The 23,379-nt window shown below is 40.2% G+C and overlaps 2 protein-coding genes across 8 annotated transcripts in view; one reads left to right on the forward strand and one right to left on the reverse strand.

The window, feature by feature from the left end:
* Positions 1 to 6,272, forward strand: part of pex5la (peroxisomal biogenesis factor 5-like a) — a 126,438-nt gene extending 120,166 nt beyond the window's left edge. For all 3 annotated transcript variants that reach the window (XM_022685330.2, XM_022685331.2, XM_022685332.2), the window contains 2 exons: positions 1,445 to 1,602; positions 3,996 to 6,272. In XM_022685330.2, the coding sequence (XP_022541051.2) occupies positions 1,445 to 1,602; positions 3,996 to 4,197 (360 nt within the window). In that variant the 3' untranslated portion in view covers positions 4,198 to 6,272. The remainder of the gene's footprint in view (positions 1 to 1,444; positions 1,603 to 3,995) is intronic.
* Positions 6,273 to 9,641: 3,369 nt separating this feature from the next.
* The window catches only part of usp13 (ubiquitin specific peptidase 13), a 32,935-nt gene continuing 19,197 nt past the window's right edge, over positions 9,642 to 23,379 (reverse strand). For all 5 annotated transcript variants that reach the window (XM_015602277.3, XM_007236651.4, XM_007236650.4 and 2 more), the window contains exons 12-21: positions 20,907 to 21,060; positions 20,231 to 20,405; positions 19,881 to 19,969; positions 18,884 to 19,006; positions 18,385 to 18,411; positions 18,005 to 18,148; positions 14,954 to 15,120; positions 13,159 to 13,351; positions 12,764 to 12,848; positions 9,642 to 12,509 (exon numbers count right to left, since the gene is read on the reverse strand). In XM_015602277.3, coding sequence (XP_015457763.3) covers positions 12,413 to 12,509; positions 12,764 to 12,848; positions 13,159 to 13,351; positions 14,954 to 15,120; positions 18,005 to 18,148; positions 18,385 to 18,411; positions 18,884 to 19,006; positions 19,881 to 19,969; positions 20,231 to 20,405; positions 20,907 to 21,060 — 1,254 coding nt within the window. In that variant the 3' untranslated portion in view covers positions 9,642 to 12,412. The remainder of the gene's footprint in view (positions 12,510 to 12,763; positions 12,849 to 13,158; positions 13,352 to 14,953; positions 15,121 to 18,004; positions 18,149 to 18,384; positions 18,412 to 18,883; positions 19,007 to 19,880; positions 19,970 to 20,230; positions 20,406 to 20,906; positions 21,061 to 23,379) is intronic.

Raw genomic sequence — 23,379 nt, forward strand, 5'->3', positions numbered from 1 at the left:
CAGTCTGGTTTAAGCAAGCAAGAGAGAGAGAGAGAAAGAGTGAGAGATAGAGAGACAGAGAAAGAAAAAGCAATAAAGAGAAAGAGAGAGTGATAAAAAGAGAGTGAGATTGAGAAAGAGTGGGAAAGAGATAAAGAAAGTGAAAAAGAGAGAGGTTTTTAGATTTCAATAGAAATAGATTTAGGGGATTTTTCTGTTTTCTGGCGTCAGGAACGATTAAAGCTGGTACTGATCCGTTAATACGGTTCATCTGAACCTGAACTTGAGGAGACCTTTACAGCAGTCCATTAATAAGAGGCGGGGCCTGTTGGGTGGCCCGCAGGTCACCTTGTGTGAATTGATGCTAAGCCGGATTGGTCCCCCGGCGCTGAGCACATTTACACACAATCGAAAATCCTCCGGCTATTAGACTTGGTAATGTGCGCCGCCTGCTGGGGCTCAGATCCTGCATACAATAAAGACAATATCGACGCAGGCGCTCCAAAAAACCCGAGACTGGCCCATCCCAGGGGGCGCCGCCGACTCTCAAATACACCAGGAGCGCAGAGCCCGCTGAGTAAACACCGCCTCCTCACCGCTGTACCAGCCCATACCAGCTGATAGCAGTTACACAGCCGAGGGCACGGAACAGACGAATAAGTACATTCACATTAATATCAAATAAATTCACAGATCTGCTGCTGCCGGATTCCTGCTCTCCTGCTGTCAGACTCACACATATCCTAACACTGCCGTGCAGGACTAACACTAGTCCTGATCTCAGCACTAAACCTGATTCTGAATGATTGCAGGATCAATAAGAACACACTGAGTGATGTTCCTGGTAATTATTCTAAGTGAGAAGCTTATGATCTTGTTTATTGCCCCACAAGTAGAAATATAATACAAAAGTAATTCCTTGTTGTCCAGGGTGAGTAAACGGTCATGGCACAGCCTTTTATTTCAAAAACAAGATGGCAGCCATGTTCCAGACACACCCTAAAAGATTAACCCCCTGTTTCTTGCTGCATCTTCAGATCATTATTTTCTCACTTATTTCTGAAATAAAAAGAATGTCCCTTTAATTGTATTCCTGAAAAGGGCACTATGCATTTTCTGCCAGTAGGTGTCGCTCTAGAGCAGCAGTATATTATACTAAAACAAATGCTTTATATTCAGCCAAGCTCTCTTCCTCTCAGTCCTCTTTTTTTCAACCCTGCTGAGCCCGGCCGTCCCTGCCTCCATCCCAGCTACCCTGAACGTTTGGCTTCATTCACTGCTCACAGCACTTTCACTTCACTACAACTTTACACAGAAACGAGTTACTGTTTGTATGTATAAAAATTGGATTTAGCTTCTTTAATGAAATGTGTTTAACCTAAATTGACAGGATTTAGGCTGCTTATTAAAGGAAATAGAACATGTTAATATAGGCATATTAATATTTATTCATTTCTGTTGGTAGGATTACCTGCTGTGGAATCGTCTTGGGGCGACGCTGGCGAATGGCGACCGCAGCGAGGAGGCGGTGGAGGCCTACACCCGAGCCCTGGAGCTGCAGCCCGGCTTTATACGCTCGCGTTACAACCTGGGAATCAGCTGCATCAACATGGGAGCACACAGGTGTGGAGTCTCAGCCCACTGCAATTCTATAGCACTCTACGGATGAACAGATCTCTCTTTATTGTTTAGAGTTTAAAAAAACGTTTTTTTAATACTAAAACATTAAGGCTGAGCTAACCTTGAATTTTACTGGCTGCCTGTAAATCAGTATAGTTTGGTTAATTTTGAAAAATGGTGTTGTTTGAAAGATACCCCATTCTGTTTTTGTAAACATTTGGTCATGCAGTATCATGCTTTGTATCATGCAGTGGAGCCTCTGTTCTTTGATTTCTGTTCATAGAGTCTGTGGGGAGTGGTCTCTTCTGTTTCTAATCTGTCAGACAGATGATTTTTGAGTCCGGGGGAAATGAAGCAATGAAAAGTTGAGACGAGGCAAATGAACCCATCCATTGCAATGCGTCTATCCAATCAGAGATCAGGTGTTTGCCTGATACGTGTCCTCAGCGCAGCGTATGAAAACATTTTAGTTCCACTTTTAAGCGTTCCATAAAAGCATGGAAGAAAAACTAATCACTGCAGTTTCAGGCTTCCCTATCCTTTATCTTAAATCCCTGCTGATTTACAGGGACTCTGATCAGTGTAAAACAGTGTGGAGAAAGGATGCTGAGGTTGTTGGGGTCCCTGGTAGGTTAGGAAAATATTAAAATATAATATAATTGTAAAATTTTGCTTTTGTTTGACTATATGCTACTCACTAGTGGCAGTGTTATAAAGCTCAATCGAACATTTATACAGTGCCTTGCAAAAGTAGTCAGCCCCCTTGAACTTTTCAAACTTTTGCCACATTTCAGGCTTCAAACATAAACTTTTTTTAGAAATAAAAAACTGAAAATTGGGGCGTGCAATATTATTCGGCCCACTTGCATTAATACTTTGTAGCACCAAATTTGCCGTGATCACAGCTATAAGTCACTTGGGGTTTGTCTCTATCAGTTTTGCACATCCAGAGACTGAACTTTTAGCCCATTCTTTCTTGCAAAACAGCTTGAGCTGAGATAGGTTGGATGGAGAGCGTTTGTGAACAGCAGTTTTCAGCTCTTTCCACAGATTCTCCATTAGATTCAGGTCTGGACTTTGACTTGGCCATTCTAACACCTGGATACGTTCATTTGTGAACTGTTCCATTGTAGATTTTGCTTTATGTTTTGGATCATTGTCTTGTTGGAAGATAAATCTCTGTCCCAGTCCCAGGTTGTTTGCAGACTCCAACAGGTTTTCTTCCAGAATGGTCCTGTATTTGGCTCCATCCATCTTCCCATCAATTTTAACCATCTTCCCTGTCCCTTCTGAAGAAAAGCAGACCCAAACCATGATACTGCCTCCACCATGTTTGACAGTTGGGATGGTGTGTTTAGGATGATGAGCAGTGTAACTTTTAAGCCACACAAAGCACTTTGTATTTAGGCCAAAAAGTTCAACTTTGGTCTAATCTGACCACAGAACCTTCTTCCCCATGTTTGCTGTACAAACAGCACTTCTTATGTCTTTCTTTTAACAGTGGCTTTCTTCTTGCCACTCTTCCATAAAGGTCAGATTTGTGGAGTGCACGACTTATAGTTGTCCTGTTTACAGATTCTTCCACCTTAGCTGTAGATCTCCATCCAGAGTGATCATGGGCCTCTTGGCTGCATCTCTGATCAGTCTTCTTCTTGTTTAAGCTGTAGGTTTGGAGGGACGACCGGGTCTTTGTAGATTTGCCGTGCTCTGATACTGCTTCCATTTCATCATCATTCATTTAGGTCAACATTGGATCATTCAGAGATCCTCACTGAACCTCTGGAGTGAGTTTGCTGCACTGAAAGTAAAGGGGCCAAATATTATTGCACGCCCCACTTTTTATTATTTTATTTAAAAAAAAGTTCAAAATATCCAATAAATTTCGTTCCACTTCATGATTGTGTCCCACTTATTGTTGATTTTTCACAAAAAAAAATCACAATTTCATATCTTTATGTTTAAAGACTAAAATGTGGCAAAAGGTTGAAAAGTTCAAGGGGGGCAAATATTTTTGCAAAGCACTGTATTTAAAAATATACATTTATATTATTAGTTTATAGGAAATAAAGCTTGTATAAAACCATTTTCCATTTATTAAAAAATATTTAATTGGACAATGCAGGGAACGCCTTTGTAACGCCCACATGGGACCAGTTGGAGGGGGGCAGTGCGATCATGTGTGTTGACGTAACAGAGAAGTTTAAATGCTGCGCCATCCTCATATTAAACAAAGGCAAACACAGACCTCAAAGCATGTCTAAATATCATCACCAGCTCCTCTGAAGCCAAATGTCCCAAACTTGATGGTGTCATGAAATGAGACAAACTGTAAAATGTAAATGTAACATTTTACATTTATAATAAATAATCATGTTGTGCTTTTGCTCTGCTCGCAGGGAAGCTGCCAGTAATTTCCTGACGGCACTCAGCCTGCAGAGGAAGAGCCGGAGTCGGCAGTTTTCACACCAGGTCATGTCCGGGAACATCTGGGCGGCGCTGAGGATAGCGCTGTCCATGCTGGACCAGCCCGAGCTCTTCCAGGCAGCGAACATCGGGGACCTGGACTTACTCATGAGAGCCTTCAACCTGGAGCTGTGAACCAGGAGCCCCTTAAACTGCGAACAAGCCAAGAACCCAAAGTCCCTCACAGGAAGTGACCCGCGTTACTCCTCTCCGCAGAGCACCTTTACATTCCAGAGGATGCCGAGATTAACTGGAGGCTAATTCTGACGGCGGATTTGCACTGCAGCGAAGATTTCCCCGAAGAGCACAACGCCCGGCCAAGATTGTAGAAGTATGCCTTAGAGAAAAAATCAATTAGTGACCGGCCATCCGGCGCAGCAGGACACGCTGCCTGACCCCAACACGGTTCTGCTGCTCTCGCAAACTGAAACAGCACGCATTTACAGTATGTTTATTATTTTAAATAGAACAAAGCAATAGTTTAAAATTACTCAAGAAATGAAATGCATCAGTTTTTATTTAAAACATACACCATTTCAGTAGAAAATTATAAATAGAAGTTATTAATTATGTAAATGAGTGGGAGGGGCATCTTTAGCAGACCCTTTTTGCACTAAGCTTATATTTAAAGATGTGTAGAATCTTTCCTTACCTTGTTCTGCTCGAACCTGCGGCCTATAAAGCCTTACTCCACTCGCATGATCAGCTTTAGCCTCCACTGACTCTGTTCCAACATCTGGACCATTTTCTGACTGAAGCCATATCTGACCTCTCTCCTCCCTGACCCAGACTCTTCCTCAATCCCACACTCAGTGCTTTCTGTCTCATCACCTTCACCGGCTCTGCTGATTGTTGTGGACGTATGGAGGATGATGATGGCCGTCCTTCACTTTGCTGTTTAATATGAAGTAGAGCTGAGCGATATGGTAAAAGTATTGTGTTACAATATTTAAACATATTTTCTTGATATTTATCACAATACATGTGATTGTAGACAAGATGCATCAGTCACCACAGTAGCGACTTTTAATTCAATATACTGCAGCTCATTCAATTAAACAGCACTAATTACTCTCTCAGCACTTAAAGTTGGATCAGTGGTTGTAGGCATTGATGGAATCCACAATATGATTTAAATGTATGTTGTTAGTACAATAAAAAGATTTATAACAATACAGTAAAATACTGCTATATTGCCCAGCTCTACCCTGAAGAGTTCAGTTCCATGAAACACCTTAATGGGAGATTGTCTGTTACTAAATTTAATTGCTGAGATATGTTACATAAAATCCCTCAAAAATGTTGTTTATTAAGTGTAATCGGTGAGAGATTTTACTGTGGTAAAGTTCCACTGTAACTATTGGGATGCTTATGAGACAGGTATGAGACGTTATAGAATGGTTATGAGACTGTTATAAGATGGGTATTGGATGGTTATGAGACAGGTATGAGACAGTAATGGGATGGTTAAAGGGGATCATAAGGAAAATCTTGATTTAAGGTGTTTCATGGTGCTGTGCTCAGTCCCGCAGCACTGCGTCTGTACTGGTTTGGTTTTAGCATCATTGTATTACTGTGTTAATGTAATGTGATTGTTTTAGACTCTGATATTTTTTCAGGTTTGATATCATTAACACTGCCCAAGAATAGCCTGAGGCCCGATGTTCCCAGTCCCAGTCCCTGTTCAGAATAGTTCACTAATCGCTGCTGACGATCACACTGATGGTGCCCAGATGTGAAGCGGCTGCTCTGGATGAATATTCCTGTGCAAGGTGATCTGAGGCAAAAAGTATGAGCTCGTTTGGAGGTTGAACCCATTTTAAAAGCAAAATTAACAAGTTGCTGTAAACACTAGAGTCAGGCAATCTGATATCAGATTAATATTATGATTAATTTAACATTTTACTGTTTTATTACAATACTGGACAGTTATTTTAGTGAATGACACAGTAACTCAAGTCACAGATTGGATAGAGTGGAGTCACATGACTAAGCAGTGTAGATATATATTTATCTGATCATGAGTTAGAGGTTCTGGATTCCAGTTTTGATTCACTGTAAAGAATTGTTAAGCTCTGATACACAGCACAGTAAGGTCAGTGTAGCACATTCAGAACCGAGCACCTCGTGTTCTGGTCCGGTGGGTAGAGTGCGGTACTGGGCTCGGGAACTGACGGCTGACGGTAAACACGATGCAGAAAATCAGAAATGTCCAAAAAATGGTAACACTTTCTCTGAATGTCATTAGCCTATAAGGCTATGTGAACACATGCGTTACTTTATAATTATAAATAGATTATAAAATGCATAATACAACATAACCAGGTTAATTATCACTTGTGATTACAGTGCATCACAAGCTGTGTTTATATGTTGTCAATTTATTTGCAGGGTGTCATGCCTGGTGCTGAAAGTGCTCCTGTGTCTTCCACACTCAGCTCTGCCTGCGATCTTCAGCCTCCACTCTAAGAAATATAAGTACAGATTTGTACTTAAAAGAGTACAAAGCTTGTCGCTGGGGCTGTACCTTATATTGAGGCACAAAAAAGTACCTTTCAGTGAAAGTCCTTTTTTGTACCCATGGTTTTTGTGGCAGTAAAGATCATAAAGATTATAAACATTATCATCAACTAAATATGGCTCAAAAACTTGATGATACAAAATTGTCTGGCTTTCAAATAAAAAATGTGCAATTTAAATATATATTGTTCATTAGTACAGTGATGCAGAATACTGAATGTACCCTTTGGCTGGTTAAATGGTACAAATTTGTACTTATTGCTGTTAGAAATGACTTTGTACTTCAGAGGGAACAAATCTGACCCCGTAAAGACCAATATTGTACCTTTGAGGGTACAATTATAAAAAGTGTACCTTCGAGTACAAAAAAGTACTCATATCGTACCTCTGTTTTTTAGAGTGTCCAGAACACTGTACCCAGGATGCACCACACGCTGACACTCTGTATAAAGCGTGATTGAAAACACTGCCCACGTGCAGATACGATAAAACAGGTTTATTGACAAAATGGGCTGTACAAGGGGCAGTCGGAACGATCAGGGTCAAAACCAGTAAACAAGAACAAGAGAGAGAAAACAATTTCGTAAATAAAAAAACAGGGTCAGCAACAAGAGAGAAAAAACAGGCAAGGAGAAACAAGTTGTACGAGGATAATCCATCAATACTCGGCTGAAGTGGAGTGAGATGTTTATATAGGCCAGTGAGCAGGAGTTCAGAATGTCGTGATGTGATCGTGAGTGTCAGTGTGGATCATAGTCCAGAGACTGGAGATCATAGGCAGAGCTTAGCGGGGGAGAGACAGGAGCGCTTTCAGTGCCAGGCGTGACACAGGGCTAAAAGGTGTTTAAAAAAATGATTAAATTATAAACGATAAGCTTTTTAACATTTCAGTATTATTTATGGATGATTCAAAGAATTATAGCAGATTTGTTTTTTTTGTATTAATGGATTTTATGTTATGAATGTGTTTATAGGGTCTTACAGACAAAACATTTACAGAAATTATTACCAAAAGAATTCTATGCAAAATGAATCCCCTGTATAACTGAATATGATTATAGAATTTATATGTGTGAAGTCGGATGCAGAATGGGAGGATATTGTGTATATTATTATTGTTTTATTGTACGAATCGTAATTACGCCACTTTAATACCTTTACGATTGGCTGGATGCGCTGTATTGCGTAACGTAACATTGAGATTAGTGGTTTCATATTGGAAGGATATTATATTATTATAATATTAAACATGTATGTATATTTTGAGGATGATTGGTTGAAACTGTTTCCCAAAGATTCCCTAAATGTTTCTGAAACACAGAAAGTGCACGGAGTTCTTAATATACAGATGCATCATTAGCAAGAGTTTATTTACATGTTTTAGCTTTAGTAAATTCTTCCACAGCATTTATCGTAGCAGCATTTTATAATCTATTGCGATTTTAGCATGAGTGTCTGAACTGTACTGACTTTTATTTTGAAAATGATTATTAATGTTTTGTTTTTTTCTCTGTGGTTCTCCTGGATCCACTGTAACGCGCCGGTATTTGGAAGGAACCGGTCTGTGCTAAGCTAGTCACTCGCTACTGTAAACTCTATTCTGGCTGCATTAGTAGAGTCTGAGGAAGTCCCGCCCCTTTTTTTAGAACTTTGTACTATCTCTCAGGTGAGATGATCTAGAACCGTATACTCTTCTAGAACTCCTGGTTTTAAAGGACCGCATGCTGAATGCACTAATTTTTGAATGCAGTAGCTTTATTTCTATGCATGAAATTGTCATGCCTCTTCTACTCTATTCTACTCCTTGTTTCTATAATCTCTAATATAATATTAATATATCAGTTTTGCATTTCAGAACGTACTGATCTTTGCGTATGGCACTTATCTTAGTGAACACAATCTATAAAATAGTCGTTAGTTTTGCATTGCAGTGAGTATAATAGACTTATTATCCTTTATTCTATTCTTATTCATACTATTCTCACAACAAAAACAGATTTACTGAAGCCTGTAGTCACATGTTGCTTACTAGCTCCTCCCCTTTTCTCCAAACAGATCAGTCACCTGTTACCAACTCTTCCTTTACTTCTGCAATGCTGGAATTACCCATAATCCACCACAGGCTTTATAAACTCTGGTGCAATATAGAATTATATTTAAACCTAGTAAAACATATAAAATACATAGTGAACATATGAAATGAATCTTTTAAAAAAATAAACAGATACATTGTAACTGGTGTGGTTGTCATTTTGTAACATTCTGATTGATATACACTTTTGTAAAATATTATAGAATAGTTTTATCACAGTTGGTTTATCTTTTTCGCAGTTGTAATTAAATGGGGTTCATCAATATAATTCACTGTAGAAAAGTACGGACAGCACATCTCCAGTTATCAGCATTGGATAGAATAAACTAGAGCTGTAGTCGAGCTGTCAGTCAATTAGCTAACTTGTTTGTCATATTAACAGTATGAACAATCTGTACAAAGTTTTTTTGATGTTTGTTTAAAATGACCAATGTGACTTGTGTAGCTGAAAGTCAGCCAGCTAATGTCGGTGTAGCTACTGTGCTGGTAGTATTAGTACTCAGTAGTATTAGTACACTGTAATATTAGTACTCGGTCTTGGTCAGCACTCTCCTTACATTTATGGTCTGGTCTTTTATTTTCTTTTAATGGTCACCGGTGTGTGCTGACTCTGGCAGCAGCTCGAGTGCAGTATCTTTAGTTGGTCTCAGCAGTAAACAGAGCTGATCTACAGTACTGTAATCTGATAATGAAATAACTAGCTTGATAATGTGGTAATAAAATATGTGAACTTTATTGTTGGGGCATTAATTACACATAGTGTATAAACTGGGAATACTGGGGGAAAACTCTGCTTATGGTTCTTTGAGCCGCACTGTAAACTCATTGAAGGCGGCCGGTCGGAGACCCTAGAATCTTGGATAGAGGGGAGGGTCTACCAAATAAATGGGCAGGTTTGGCTTTGCTTCAACAAGGCAAACCTTTTTGGACACGTTTTTCTATAGAATGGAAGAGAATAGAACCAGTCAACAATTATGTGTTTTATTGAATAATCCAAACACACTAATGAGGATGAGCGGAGAGGTATCCGTCCTCATTACATATTCGGAAAGGAAGATCATTACAAAAGATCAAACACACGCTGTGTAAAGTTTATAGAACGTCAGAATTGGCACACTTTCTGCAAAAAGAGCAAAAATAAAAACTTGTATCACCATAAAAACAAAACTATACAGTTCAAACACTGAGCAGCTGACCTCTGACCTTTAGTGCACAAGCTCACCAGATCAAGGCATGTTTCAGATGGAGGCGGTCCAAGTATCAGCCACACCTCCTAACAGGACAGGGGGAGGAGCTTAGAGACAGACAGCAAATCCTCCGTCCCCCAGCATCCCTTTAAATGAAAGACACAGTGAGCACGAGAGAGAGAGCGCGAGAGAAAGAAAGAGTGAAAGAGACAGAGCGAGAGAAAGAGTGCGAGAGAGAGTGAAGAGAGCGAGAGAAAGAGTGCGTGAGAGAGAGAGCCAATATGCACGAGAGAGAGCACGAGAGAGACGGTAAGCACAAGAGAAAGAGAGAGAGAAAGGGGGGGAACAAAACATTTAAACAAAAAGCGTAAATTATCCCACACATACAGTATTTATAACCACACTCACATTTCTGCAAATATTTTATTCTATCTGATGAGAAACATAAGAACTATAATTTTAGAAATGAAACTCGATATAACAGAGTATTCACTGCACAACTTGTATAGCAGTATAGATTTACTGTCTTCAGAAAATAACTCAACACAGTCATTAATGTCTAAATAGCTGACCAATGAATATTCAACACAGCACTTCATGGATCTCTCTGAGGATGTAAAAACTAAATTGTTGCTCTTTTTAAAGATGTTGCTCTTTTTAGAAGATTTCTAACACCCTAAAACTGATACAGCATGATGGCTAACGTCACACAGCAGTTTTTCAGGACAGGTTTCCCTAAGAACAGGCCTCCACATCTTCCGCAAAATATCCAGAGGTTGGATTTAAAAAATAGACATGAGTGCTGCCAGCTTTGCTGCAGAGCTTGAAGTGTGAGTTCAGTCTGCAGGGCTCAGACCACACACTACACACTGCATCAACTAACTAGAGGAAAGCCTCTTCTGATGCTGATGCATAAGAAAGCCTGCAAACTGTTTCCTGAAGACAAGCAGTCCAATAGCATGGATTAATGGAACCGTGTCTTGCGGTCTGATAAGACAGAGATGGTGTCATCGCTGTGACATTTTGAAGCAGAGCATGATCAGCTACTTTCAGGAACTAGGCCACATAGGCTAAAAGTGAAGGTGCTGGAGTGAGCAAGCCTGTCCCCAGAACTAAACCCAATTAAGCACCTGTGGGACATCCTCAAACGGAAGATGGAGAAGCACAAAATCTGTATTATCCACCAGCTCTGTGATGGTAGTGCTGGAAAATAACATTGGACACAAAATACTGACACTCTGGGCACAATTGATACATGTTTAGACATTAATGGCTGTGTGCTGAGTTATTTTCAGAAGACAGTGAATCTACACTGCTATACACTGTTCCAAGCTTCAGTTCCATAGTGTTTTACATGAAAGATACAATAAAATATTTGCAGAAACGTGCTGCAAATGATATGTAATGGGTGTACTCACTTCTGGGACATACTGTAGCAAGTACAGCGGGAGGTATAGCCAGTATAGTGGGAATACTTTTTTAATGTATTTTGTGAGGATAAATAAATCTATAAATGATAAAGGTTTTGGTATATCTGAGCACCATAAAGATACATACATTCAGCGTTACGGCACTGTTGTATCTGATAAAGAGTTTATGAAAGATGACACATATGAATATTGCTTATTTTGTTGGTTATATGTTCACTACATTTCTTATGTAGACAGAAAAGATAAAAAATGAGAAGAGTTCAGGATGAATCAGACCTGTCCAATCACTGAAACCGGACGAGGCTGAGAGAGTAAAGCACTTTCCAATGGTGCAACACTGACCGAGGCATTAACCTGCAGGAGATATCGAGTTCAGATTGTGCTGAAGTTATCCATAATATAAGATAACTCTGACGGATCAATACAAACATCAAAAATTTCAGTGCATGATTTTTTTCCAAAACGATATAAATAAAATAAAACGTATTTCGTTTCCTCCTTCACATTCGTGAAATTGTTCTATTCGTATTACTTACTATTATTAATGCCATTCATGACATTATGATACCTTAATTCCGCTTCACTTTACAAAGTTCACACCCTGAAAAATCTTACATTCTTCACTGCATTGTTTGTTGTGCAAAACTAAAATAAAATATCCACAGTACGTTGTTCCGGTGTTCCGGTGTGCTGGGTTGGCAGTAACGATATTTCCATATCCAGGCACACGTGTAGTTTTGGAAAAAAAGGGGGAAAAATATTTTGAAAAATACTGGCACAGTAACACGAGGCATTAATACGTTAATATGTGTGTGTATATATTAGGATATTAAACTGCATATTTTAAAATTGCACACATCCCTTTGTACCACAGGTACAGAACATACATTCACTCCCAACAAACCAGCAATAAACTAATAACCAATCACAAACAACCAATCACGCAGCTCACCACGCCCACAGTGGGTGAGCGCTGAGGAGTCTCGGGGGCTATGAGGGTCTCTCTCTCTGTCTCTATGGTTTTAATGAGTCCAACAGTATCAATGTTCTTCTTCTTCCTCCTCCTTCTCCTACTCTTTACCCAGCAGGCTGTGCAGCTCTGTGTTTGAGAAGGTCCAGGTTTAACAGGTGGACAGTCGTCTGTAAAAGTAGATGTAGCCCAGCTCTCTCGGAGGTCTCTCCGACAGGCACACTCTGTGATCGTTATAAATTACCCACCTAGCAAAAAGAAATAATGCAAAAATAATTTAAACAATCATTATATCAAATATTACATCGAAAATCAATGGTGCCAACTGTATGGCACAATGCCTCAAGCAATATACTCTAAAAAATACACTTTACAACAGTGCAGGGCTATATAACTCAGTATAATCTTGCCTGTAAAGTTTTATTATTATATTATATATTATATATTATATTATATTATTTATTTAGTTTCTTCTGGCTAAAATTACTGCAAATGAACTCACCGCCCCTCTTTTTTGATATGACATACGTAATGTCCCGACATCGTGGATGTTCCCATGTGACTAATGAAAGCAAAGAGTTCATATCCTGCAAAAAACAAAAAGTTTCATATATTACATATTATTTCATAATTACAACAGAACATCCTAACATGCTAAAACATCAATTCCTCTCATTACATTACAGCTCTCAACACTCTCAACTTATCCACCAGTCAGCTTATTCACAGCCCTCTCAGAGTGTCAGGGGGAAACCTCTCATTTCCTCTTCTTTATTGTTTTTGTTTCCAGGTTTATGTCATGGGACAGAGTACTATTTCCTGTCCCTTGACTTATGGCATGTTAGTGTACAAGCCCACCCTAATAAATGTAAGGACGTTTTATTAGACCATACTCACGTCCTGGGCCGTCCCGGATGCGGGGGCTAGACAGCTCCTGGTCTGGGGAGAGAGTGGAGTCGCTGTGTGGGTTGGCGTTGGAGAAGCCGGTGTTGTTGGGTTCGGTATCGGCCATGTCCGACAGGGCCTCGCTCTCCTCCTCGCTTTCTGGATGAGTGAAGATCCAGTCCAGCGCTCGCTCCAGATTATTATTCTATTCAAAACAAAAGATCATAAGCCACCATCATAACCATATGTGTGTTTTTATCTGTATTTATAGAGTTTTTCCATTTAAGCAATGTTGTGGCTTCTACAACTATTGTAAAGAAAACTTGGGAATATCATACTGTAAATTAAACTATAGTATATATAGTTTAGTTTAAATGTATAGTTTAGTTAGCTTAGTTTAGTATATACAGCTCTGGAAAGAGACCACTTCAGTTTCTGAATCAGTTTCTCTGTTTTTGCTATTTATAGGTAAATGTTTGAGAAAAAATAACATTGTTGTTTTATTCTATAAACTACAAACAACATTTCTCCCAAATTCCAAATAAAAATATTGTCATTTAAAGCAATTATTTGTATTAAATAAGAAATGCCTAAAATAACAAAAAATAAGCAGATCTTTTAGACCTAAAATAATGCAAAGCAAACAAGTTTATATTCCTAAAGTTTTAAGAGTTCAGAAATCAATATTTGGCTTAATCACAGTTTTCATGCATCTTGACATGTTCTCCTCTACCTCTTACACGCTGCTTTTGAATAACTTTATGCCTCTCCTGGTGCAAACATTCAAGCAGTTCAGTTTGGTTTGGTTTGATGGCTTGTGATCATCAATTTCCCCCTTGATTATACTCCAGAGGTTTTTAATTTGTTAAAATAAAAGAAACTCGTCATTTTTAAGTGGTCTCTTATTTTTTTCCAGAGCTGTAGCACTGCGGTATATAAATTATAGGGGTATAGGGGGCTCTGGATAGAGGTAATATCTTTAGCGTCATTCATCTGCACCCCTGTACATCTCTTAAATCTCTTATGTGCTGGCTCCAAGCACCATGCCCGGTAAACCACTGTTTTCAGCATGACCTGTGCAATAAAAACAACTTCTTCTAGATGAAACCCAGCCATAGAGTGTTTTGGCGGCACTCCAGGTCAAACCATTGGCACCAGTTCGATCTCATTATCACCAGAAGAAGCTCACAGTGCATTCGCATAAACTGAAGCTACCACTGCTCTGATCGGGACAGGGACCACTCACTCGCTGGGACGAAAGTCCGCCTTTAACTTAGCTGGATTTATAACTCCAAGCTCCAAGGCCGACCTTGCATCAACAGTCTCTATTCCAGACTTTCATGCACGCGGGATCACATGCCCACCAAAACTCCTGAAGCTTATTATCTCCTTCCAAGAAGACATGAGAGGTATCATCCAGTACAATGGATTCTCTTCAAAACCCTTTCCAATCCATAACAATCCAATGCTTGCTCCAACGCTCCTACTCTGATGTGCTTTTGACCGGTTGGAGGTTGGAGTCTAAGCCGACACAAGAGTTTTTGAGCACTTTGCTCTATGGCAGTGAAGCGTGCACTTTATACCCTCGTCCAAAACACAGACACAGCACTTTTTATCTGCGATCCTGGATATCCTGGATATCAGCTGTTAAGACCATGTCCCAAACAAGTTTGGTCTCTTGCAGAGACATCTATGCTGGCATGGTCAGGTCATATGCATGCAGGATGGCCGGATCCCTAAAGACATCCCCTCAGAGCTCACCCTAAACAGAAAGTGGAGTGGTACCAGCACTGGACAGAACACTTACCGTGGCTCTGAGGGCCCGGATGGTGTGGTGTCGTGGGAAACCCATGGAGGTGAGGATGGCGATGCTCTCCTCTGGCGGCTGGTTGTCGAGCGGGGTGGCGGTGGGCAGGCTGGGGCTGGGCAGGTCCGGTTCCATGTAAGCAGGAACGGCAAGTGGCTCAGCAAAATCTGCAGGGGGAAAGCGAGTCTGTGTAAGCAGGTCTGAGTAATATATGACATGCATCTATGGAGACACAGTGAAACAAAACATAATGTCACACAAAACCTTTTCTTATTGGTTGATATCATTTATAATGCACTTCAAACAATGTTTTACAGGATGATAGTAGAGATTTACTTTCTTTAATATTAAGAGTAGAATGCTACAGAATGTGTGTGTGACTGACTGGACCTCACTGTACATCAGTTATGTAGTTCAGTCGGTTTTAACTTTAAAGCATAAGACCTTTGTTTAATTTTTGTGTAGAAAGGCAATGCTGAGTAGTAGTTATATTTCTCTTGAGGTGCACAACAGGCTGCAGTGTAGGTTTAACACAGAAGTATAAATTTCCCTTTATGAAAACTTCTATGCCTATTTTAGTGGTAGCACTGGATCTACTAAGGAGGAAAAAAAACAGACCGTATTATCATCAGAGCTGATTCTAAAATAATTTCACACTATAAAGCGCACTGTCACTGTCACGGATTATAAGGCGTACTGGCGATTTTTTGGGAAAATTAAAGGATTTTAATGCGCCTTATAGTGTGAAAAATACAGTTTTTAACTTTTAATAAATATCTAAAAATGGTTTTAAAAAAATTTACTCTAGTAAGTAACCAATTCTGCTTTTTATTTTACAGAAAAATAAACAGGACAAAATATAGAGGAATTACAGTCAAACAGGAAATCAGTCCCTAGAGTGTAAACGTAGTACATTCAGTACTTTGCTATAGTAATGGGCAGAACTCTATATGGCTGCTTCAGGGGAAACTCCGGGTTCATCAGAACTCAGACTCTCTAGGACTGAAGTCCAACACAGCTGTTAAAAACTGAAACCGGATCTGAAACTCTCAGAACTCTTTATAATCTACAACCCGAGATAAATACAGCACCACTGTCTCAGCACTGTCACGTGATGCAGCTGAGCGCTCCAAACGTAGAGAAACCCGGGCCTGGCTGCCAGAGAGGTGCTCGGATCTAATGGGGTCAGGCCCCCCTGGGACCGGGCTTGTGCTTGTCTGGGCCGGTCCCGGCTCTCAGGTGACTCTTAACTGGGTAAGGAGAGTGAGGAGCGCAGGTGGGCCGAGCACAGGACTCGGGTCGCGCAGAGGAATGAGATGGGCTTTATTCTACAGTGATTAATAACCACACAACACAGAACATAAATATCCTATAATAACCCGCACAGGCTGAGTTATAGCAGTGCAGAACCGCTAGTGGGTTAAAGCAAGTCTCACAGCTGGATCCAGATCAGTACTGATTACCAAGACAGAAACAAGCACCTCAGCACTTCTGAAAACACAGGAATTTCCGGGCTCAAATTACAATCTAAAAACTCTAATTCAGCTGAGTAAATTAATCCACCCACCCACATCACTAGCAAAACTCAGACACTAGGAGGATTAGGACGAATCCACTCCTACTCCAATACATGTGAAGTCAGACTCCGCCTCTTTTCCAACTGCCATTAATCAATGCAGCATCGCTCGGCAGCATCACAGTGCACTCGGAGGAAAGCGCCGGATCTCCAGCTCTGATACATCAGCTAACAGATGCCTGTGCTGACCAGCATTATGATGGGAGTGATGAAGGGAGAGTGAGTCATCTACTGTACCCACCCAGAAAGACTGATAGAGAGCGAGCTTATGTGGTTTTGCAACAATAGCAAATTTTTGTTTTGAAGTGACCTTGACCCTTGGCCTGTTTGCACCACGGGGTACATTTTTGACAGTGCTTTTGATAGTGGACAGGGGTTTTCTTAACAAAGTGCCACACTTTTAAACAGTGAGCTGCAACTGCAGGCTCTAGGGACTGATCCCCCAGTGGGAGAGGGACATGTGTCTGACAAACATGCTTTCCCTCCCCCCGCAGTGAGTTAGGTTGCCTGCGAGGCTCTCTTGCCCAGGTGGTTGGTGCTTGTCGCATCAGTGCTGGTCCACTGGTGCAGCTGGTTTACTGACCTATGCACCTCCACTCTCAGCTTTGAGTTTTGCTTGTGGTCTGGGCTGTGGGTCAGCACACCGAGGGCAACAAACCTGTGTCTTATTGATCACCAGGGATTTGAATGTAAAACTGGCCACAGATGCGTTCTTACATTTGAGCTTGATGAGCAGCGGAGATACTTCATCTATCTGCCTGGCCCAGTTTGCACTTGTACCCGCTGTGGAATCCTGGGGTTGACCCTGTGGACCTGGAGGAACCACTATTATGGGGTCTCATTCGGTCAAACTAGCATGTCATGCTAGTCGATGACGAAGACTTTCATGGGCAGGTCGGCACAGTGAATTCAAGAACCCTTCACACAGGGCAGAATGACTGAGTGCAGCACAGGTCTGGCGTGCTGGGGGTGCATTATTTTTAAACAGTCTGTTGTTTATTTAGTTTAGTTGATTCAATTCTACTACATTTTTTCTTTTTAAATCTGTTTATTGTAGAAGGCGGAATTAAAAGTGAAAACTGACTAATTTGTTGATTTATTGATTTAGGGAGAGGTAAACATTCATATCCTAATAAACTTGAAAGCAATCTATTTTGCATTTGATTTGTTATTTACTGTATTTTATAAAATTCTTTGTATATTTCAGATGCCCTGAAATATCCTGATATTATTTTTGAGCCGCATTGCCCACATGCATTCTTCGTCGCCTCCATTGACAACAAAGACACCAGCTATAAATCAAAGTATTGTTTCATCATATCTGAATCAAAGATGCAGAAACTCCCAGACTGCTAATCATCCAGTTCACTGCAGTGAAACCAGTTTAATCAGTCCACAGCATTCCTGATTAATTATTTCAGGGTTTACACAGTACAAGTATACACCAGTACCGGCCCGGAGTGAAGCATCCTTACCCGGCTCCTCCATGTGAGCGATGATCCAATTAAAGGCCATCTCGGCTCCCATGTTCCCGGTGTAGTACACTGCCTTCCGACATGCCTCCAGCGGGAAGCCCATCTCCGCCAGCTGCATCACCGCTGCCTCGTCTATCTCTGGAGCTGAGGAGAGACACAGACGGTCAGAGAGACACAAGCAAACGTGCGTACACGAGCATACACCATCTCCAAACATTGGCACACACATAAGCTCTCAATATCAACCAGTAATCATATCACACCTATGTCTTAGTTTAATATAATTATAGTAATTATTATTTGTAGTATTATTAGTATTTTTTTTTTGTATTATTATTATTAGTAGTATTATTTTGTGACACTAAAAAATATATACTTACATTCCAAAGAGTTATTCATGGAGCTGTCTGGAAAAAACAAAACAAAAAAACACATGCATTAATCCATACAGTACAATACAGTGTAATACTAATGTACACCAACATCCTCCCTGTACTGCTTAAACTGACCTTACACATTGTAAAAGGCTGCAGACAACTGGATGAATGGATGTTTATTAATAAATAAAATGAATCTGAGCAGATAAAACATGAAATATGTAGTCAGTATGAAAGTCACTTCTGAAATCTTCACTATTTTTAAAACAGGCTTACAACAGCATTTTGCATGAACATGCATTTCTTACTCCTGGGCACCACCTACTGTCAGAAAGTGAAATTTATGCATCTTAAATGTTCAGTAAAGGACCAGTAAACAGCAAAATTCTCATTTAAATATAGAATTTGCAATACTATTAACACTCCCACCTTGATCAGTTTATCATTCTTGAACAATACAATACTGATTACATTTAATATAAAAAAATAAACACAATCACACCTCTGGTATCCTCAGGAATGACGATTGGGGGGGTGAGGTCAGGAAGCTCCTCTTCTCCTGCCTGTAACCCCATCCCTCGCAGGCGGTTCAGGTCCAAAAAATCAGGAACATCTACTGAAACATCTGTAAAACAGCAGAACAGAGCATGTGAGCATAGTCCGGTTTGGCAAGTCATTCTGGACCAGACGCAACAAAACAGGCCCGAACCATAAAACTCCCATCACTGTGTTTCACAGGTGTGATGAGGTATTTATGCTGGAATGCTGGAACTGTTCTCCTTCCTCCAAACATAACGCTTCTCTCACAGAACACTGGCAGTAATGTTGTTTATGGAGAACTGTAGTTTTCTCCCGGCACTACTGCCATGCCCCCACTGTAGTTTAGGGCTCTTCTGATAGTGAACTCATTAACATTTCTCTGATATTCACATATCTGTAATACTGTATTATTTTCCCTGAACAATCAGGTCTAATATTTTGTCTTATTTGTTCAATGTAGTTCTTTTAATCTGCTTTTAGGACTGTGGTAAAATCGGATGAAGCTTCAGGTCAAATTTAGGAAGGAATATCGAAAATCCCAAAGGCTTCACAAACATTCATCAATAACACAGAGCCACAGTGCCCCCTGCAGGACAGAGCAGGCACTGTCTCCACACAGTCTGAGTCAGTAAACATGTTCAGCTGTATTGCTCAAGAACTCAGCAGCATGTGATGGGTCTGAATTGCTCAAGAGAACATGTGATGGACAGATGCAGATGCCAAGCTTTATGCTGAACGAACCGGGACCCCAGGGGCCAAAAAGGTGAGGGAGATTAAATGATGTAAACAGAGATATCTCTTGCAAATAAACAGAGCTTACATAAACGCACACATAAAAATCACCACGTAATCACAGCAGATCAAAATCCTTTTCATTCTCAAACTCAACTTTATCTTTATCCTCATCCAAAATAAGAAATCAACAACAAGAATCACAATAATTAATCTGGTACACACACCTAACTTTTTGGGAACCCAGTCGACTCCGAATGTGAACTTTTTGAGCTGGACGACCATGTAGTCGGGAAAGGATGCAAAGCGAGATGTCCTGAAAAAAGAAACAATAATCAATCAGTTTTTTTTTTTATTCAGGTCCCTTAGATCCTGCATGATTGTTTAATACCAATCAAATGAAGAAATGGTGGGGTCTGTCACCTCTTGTGAGTGAGGTTAGTCAGTGTGCTCATGGTAAGACCAGATGAATTATGGGAGTTGGAGTGAGGGTATTTCACTACGTGTGTTTTTACTTGAGCCCGGTTTAGCCAGTTATCCAGATCAGTTCAGACTGTTCCAGCCTTACTGCACTCACTTCACTCCAGCGGACTTGGCCTGCAGGGCGGAGCTCCAGAAGTCAGGAACATTTTCAGGCTCAGTGAAGGCCTGCAGGCAGGCAGTGAAGGGGACGCGGGCCCTCACTGGTTCTGGAGGGGCTCGCATGTTCTCCTCAGCATCCTTCCGCTTCACTTCATACGCGATCAGCTCCTCTACAACAAATAAACACAGATCCTCATATTCACCAAACAACGTGGGCGGAGTCTCCATATACTTCACACTGTTTAGTTTCAAATTTACAAATGAAGCAATGTTTATTAGCCTTTGGCCAAACATACTGTATGTAATATAAATGTGTAGGGGGGGGGTGTACAGTGTGTGTTTATCGAAAATGTGTTTTGATATATTTTTTCACAAAAAATGAGCCAATGCCAATGAGTTTGAGTTAGAAAAAATATTTTTTTAGTATCATTTGATGAAAAATGAAAACGGGTCCCACAGACCCGAACACCACACAAGGGTTAATGGGGTGGATGAAAGGCAAAACGTATAAAAATGTGTTTCACACTGCAGATAAGGCAGACCATGACTCAATAGCACCACCTCTATCTGTCCTGACTGTAGTTTACAGCACATTTCAAACTAATTCAAGTCCAGATCAAACGATCTAAAGTGTAAAAGCAGTCGGAGAAGCTGCGCTGTGCAGTGTTTACCTCGGTTGGTGGCGGCCTCGACGGGGACAGGAAGCTGCATCAGGTAGTCGACTCTCTGGGTGTAGCGAACCTTCTGTGACTGACAGCACTGAACCCGCTCCTCTACCACAAACCGGAACACATCACTGGGGTTCTCCGATCCACTACTGTTCCTCTACAGACAGAACATCACAGTAAGCAGCAGCATATAAACATGTGTACATGAATATTCCACACATACACAATATACACATGGAATAACGTCTAAAACATATAAGCCGGGCTTAAGTGACAGGGGTTTAATTAACAGATTAAAACTGAAAGCGAAAGGTGTTCACTGCAGCCAGGCACCAGAGGTGGCCGATATGGCCTTCAAATCATATTAAAATGTTTTTTGTGATCAATATTCTTGGTGAAATAGCAAAACACAGAAAAATATTTTAGTGCTTTTTAAAAATGTACTCCTGCAACAAAAGAAAAGTTTTATACAGCAAAACCGCTTTAAACTTTCAGTAGATCAGAAAATCTGCAAAAGATTATTCAAAGTATTTTGTAAACAGTAACTTGTCAAGAATTGGTACAAATAATGTTAACAAAATAAATCAAATAACCTGATGTAACCACAGATACCACAATACTAAAGTGTAGAATATTTAGTACTGCATATTAACTGAAAAAGGCAAACAATTATACAATAATACCTTTAAACCTTTTAAGAGCAAATAACAAAAATACAAAATAAACTTATTTCAGGAAGAAATACTGTTATCATAACAATATGACTTTTCAACATTTTATTTTATTTAATTCTTATTATTATCTTATTCTTGTGTACGATGTGATAAAGCACACTCCTGCTGGGCTCTGATCCTAAAGCAGAAGTTCAGTGAGGGTCTGATCAGAGCTGCAGTCGGTCTATTCTGAGTCAGTACAGAAATACAGAGCTATATTTCTCCTCCAGCAGCACTGAAATACCGGCACTGGGCGGGCAGATAGCGGGCCAAAGGGCAGCATACGGGCCCCTCACCGCCCAGCACCCACTCATAAACCCGGACGCGCTCTCAGCAGCACCATTTTAGCCTGTCCAAGCCTGACCATCTAAATGATGGGTATTTTATATCAGCAGGTGGTGCTAAACTTAACCCTGATACAGATATCTTAACATTTTCCTGTTTAATATTAAATATATTGTTTAATTATAGCATTTTGGACTTGATGAGATGATGTTTTTGTGGTACTGAAAATACCCCTCAGGGCAGTGAGTTCGGTTCTGGACGCGGGTCGGGTCATGCAGACGAGGTAAATAGGAAGCATTATCTGGCCGCTGTAACTGATACGGGTTCTAAAATTAACTTGGTTGAGAAAGTCACTTCAGAGCACAAGTGTGCGTCTGGCAGCGGTAGAGCAGGAATGCTGCTGAGAGAGTTCCTCTCAAACAAGACGACCACGCGAGAGAACCAGCTCTCACAAACTTCAGAACCCATTAACACAAATACTTTTTAAAAGGTTTTAAACTGTGTTCACCTCCAGTCCACAAACTGAGCTTGTTTTATTGTGTTTTTGTGTGCCTTATTAAAAGGGACAGGAATAATCTGTGTGGGGATCAGAATTCTTGCATTTAGGCAGGAAATCTACCTACTTCACTTAATCAAATACAAATATATTTATAACCTTTATTTAACATTTTTGTTAACTTTTTTTATTTTCTTTCTCTATGTTAAAATAAACCTACCAAACTCAAATAATTATTTTCCCCACTTTACTTGTACTCGGTGGGAAAAAAATAATTACAGATACAGAATGATGCAAATTTAGAATTGGTCAATCCTAATGTGTACTGTATCTTAACTAGGGAGTAATTTGTGTTCTTTTCCTTTTTTGTGGTGAACCATATATTATAACACTATAAGGTGCACGTAAAATCCTTTAATTTTCCAAAAATCTTCAGTGCATTATCTGTATAATAATAATAATAATAATAATAATAATAATATGTATGAACCAGTCAGGTTGTAAGGAGCAGTAAAGCCACTCCACTGAAGTACAGCGTTATACTGGAGCTCTAGTGAAGTTTTGAAGCAGCATTAGCATTAGCGGCTAACCGTACTAAGCACAGGCTCTTTCACCAGTCAGAGGGGAGCATCATCAGACTGTAGTCTGCTGCTAACCCCGGCTAGCACTGCTGGAGCAGGTATAGTGTTAGCCGTTAACTGCATTAAGAGCTAGCTCTTTTGCCGTTCAGATGTGAGTATTATTGGACTGTGGTCTGTGTGAAACGGTGTAGAAAAACATCCAAAGCTCTTTTTTTAAGAATTAGTTTTGTTTACTTATCTTAACTTTACAGGTCACCCAGCAGCGAGTCCTGCTGAATTAAAAGGAAAACATGGCAACACCCTTGTTCCTTACTAGGGTCGCATAATGCACCTTATAATCCAGTGCGCCTCATATATGAAAATAGACCAGAAAATAGACGTTTATTGACAATGCGCCTTAT

Source organism: Astyanax mexicanus, chromosome 5, assembly GCF_023375975.1.
Source record: "Astyanax mexicanus isolate ESR-SI-001 chromosome 5, AstMex3_surface, whole genome shotgun sequence".
Taxonomy (NCBI): domain Eukaryota; kingdom Metazoa; phylum Chordata; class Actinopteri; order Characiformes; family Acestrorhamphidae; genus Astyanax; species Astyanax mexicanus.